The sequence below is a fragment of the Nannospalax galili genome, unplaced genomic scaffold (genome assembly GCF_000622305.1).
Source record: "Nannospalax galili isolate Female #2095 unplaced genomic scaffold, S.galili_v1.0 scaffold1877, whole genome shotgun sequence".
In the NCBI taxonomy this organism is placed as follows: Eukaryota; Metazoa; Chordata; class Mammalia; order Rodentia; family Spalacidae; genus Nannospalax; species Nannospalax galili.
This window is the reverse complement of record NW_008339061.1, coordinates 544,330-547,292: the sequence shown is the minus strand read 5'-3', so window position 1 is coordinate 547,292 and position 2,963 is coordinate 544,330. Positions and strand designations below refer to the sequence as shown.

Genomic DNA, 2,963 nt, shown 5'->3' with positions numbered 1-2,963 from the left:
AAGAGTGTGTGCAATCTCTTAATCTGATTAAAGCCAATAAGCACTTAAAGCACAATACACACCATGAAAGTGGTGATTGTGGGACTGGGGAGATGGTTCAGTTGGTAAAGTGCTTGTCATGCAAGCATGAGGACCTGAGTTCGAACTCCAGAATCCACACTAAAAAGAGCCAAGCGTGGACATGCTTGTGCTGGGGATGGGAGAGGCAAGAGGATCCCAAAGGCTCAGTGGCGAGCCAGCTTAGTGGAATCAGCAAGTTCTAGATGGGAAAGGGACCCCATTTAAAAAACCACAAAGTAGAGGTCTGGAGCCGGCTCTGAGGTTAAGAGCACATACTGCTCTTCCAGAGGACCTGAGTTTGGTTCCCAGAACCCACGTTGGATGGCTCATAACCACCTGTAACTCCAGCTCCAGTGCCTTCTTCTGGCCTCCTCAGGCACCTATATTCACGTGCACATATTCACACACACACACACACACACACGCGTGCGCGCGCGCGTGCTCATACACACACAAAAATAATTAAAATTAAATAAATCTTTAAAAAATAATAAAGACACTGGGGCTGGAGAGATGGCTCAATGTTTAAGAGCACTGGCTGCTCTTACAGAGGACCCAGGTTCAATTCCCAGTACCCACATGGCAGCTAACAACCCTCTATAACTCCAGTTCCAGGGGATCTGATACCCTCTTCTGACCTCTGCAGGCATTGCACAACATGGGGGTATTTACATACATGCAGGCTTATACACACAAAATAAAAATAATAAATAAAATATTTTAATTAAAAATAATAAAGACAGGGTAGATGGAGTCCTGAGGCCCAAAGTTGACCTTTGGTATCCACAAGAATGCCTGCACATATGTACACACACACACACACGAATAATTAGTACATAGAGAAAACTACAGTTCTTATTACAAACGAGCTATGATCTGATTCTAAGCACACAGCAAGTCTGGCTCTCCTTGACAATTCAGCCTATTCCCTCCAGGAGTCTACACAGCTGCAAGATGTCCAGGGGGAAGGAGAACGGAGACTGGGGTCAGTGAGTTTCTCCTACTCGGCATCACCAATGACCCAGAGCAGCGACAAGCGCTCTTCTGGGCCTTCCTGCGCATGTACCTGGTCACCATGACTGGGAACACACTCATCATCCTGGCCATCGGCTCTGACCCCCACCTACACACCCCCATGTACTTTTTCTCGGCCAACCTCTCCTTTGTTGACCTCTGCTTCACCACCAACCTGATCCCCAGGCTCCTGGCCAGCCACGTGGCCAGAACACGGACCATCTCTTACTCCCACTGCCTGACCCAGATGTACTTCCTCATCTCCTTTGCCAATGTGGACACCTTTCTGCTGGCTGCCATGGCGCTGGACCGATTTGTGGCCATCTGTTACCCACTGCAGTACTGCAGCAGCATCACCCCCAGGCTCTGTGGGGGGCTGGCGGCCCTAGTGTGGGCATCCTCCAGCCTTATCTCCCTGGTGCACACCCTCCTCATGAGCAGACTGGCCTTCTGTCCCTCAGCTCGAGAGATCTCCCACTTCTACTGTGATGCTTAGCTGCTCATGAAGATGGCCTGCTCAGACACACATGTCAATCAACGTGTATTCCTGGGAGCCATAGTCCTGTTTGTGGCCCCCTGCATGCTCATCCTGGTCTCTTACTTCCACATAGCTGTGGCGGTCTTCCAGATGCCCTCTGCCAAAGGGAGGCACAAGGCATTTTCCACATGCAGCTCCCACCTATCGGTGGTCACCTTGTTCTATGGGACAGTTCTGGGGATCTACATACGGCCCCCAGGCTCTTTCTCCACCCGGGACACTGTAGCAACCATCATGTACACTGTGGTGACCCCCATGCTGAACCTCTTCATCTACAGCCTGAGGAACAAAGACATGAAGGAGGCACTAACAAGGCTCCTCAGCAAGGGCTCAAAGTCCTCTTAGTGTGGGGAGTGCCAGGGTGGTGTCTGGACAGGTCCACAACAGAGGATAAGGAGCCTGACCCTGGGTAACACCACCACCCTGCCTCTTCCAGAAGAGAAGGCTTCTCATCCAGAAGAGAAGCATCATCTAGAAGCTAGAAAGAATGTCACTATTAGAAAAAAGTATTAGGAGAGATACTTGGATCTCTGAGAATCCATGTCAGCCACAGGGAACAACAACAACAACAAAAAACCCACTTGTACTGATTTAAATGACACAAGAGTTTATTTTCACCCTCCATAATGACAAATCCAGAGCAGAAAGCATAGAGCTAGGAATGAGACTCCTTCCAGGGCTCTCCTCCACTGTCCCCAGAAACACACATTCATCTTAATGTGGCAGGTGAGGAGAAGAACAGTATAGGGGGTTTATTTTCAAGGCCTTTTCCAGAATCCCTACTCAGCATCTTCTCACACCTCAATGACCACCCACCCACCTGCAAAGCAGGCTGGGAGAGGCAGGTGTTATTTCTGTTGTTGTCGTCATTTGCTTGTGTGTTGGGGTAACACACAGTGCATCGTCCAGTGAAGCAGGAATCCACTTTAGAAGGAAGAGTGCAGATTACAAACTTAGAGCAGGTGTGCTGCACATCCAAGATGCATCTTGCCACGTTAACAAGTGTGACATGCCACTGTTATTTTCAGAAGAATACACCTGTTTTGTAGGTAGACTCCCTCTCGACTGATTGTGTATGAAGTCACAAGCCACCAATGGGACCCTACACTCTTGAGGTCAACCACTACCCCCAAGAACTTATCCCTAAGTGAGGTTCCCCTACATGGAGCCAAGAAGCAAAAGGGAAAATTAATGGGGTGAGTGTGACAACTTTGGGGGAGACTTTAAAGGTATTTAAGGAGTAGATATAATCTGGGAATTCATATTTTTCAAACCTTGCTCATTCTAATATTAATATGTGCTGAGGTTAAAATAAAGCACCCAAATATTCCAAATGTAATAAGAGAGCAAT

At 48.2% G+C, this 2,963-nt stretch overlaps 1 protein-coding gene across 1 annotated transcript in view; it reads left to right on the top strand.

Annotated features, from left to right (window-relative positions):
• The window catches only part of LOC103734708 (olfactory receptor 1D2-like), a 7,655-nt gene extending 5,698 nt beyond the window's left edge, over positions 1-1,957 (top strand). Inside the window, 1 exon segment of the mRNA XM_008833775.1 lies at positions 996-1,957. Coding sequence (XP_008831997.1) covers positions 996-1,957 — 962 coding nt within the window.
• Positions 1,958-2,963: the final 1,006 nt, after the last annotated feature.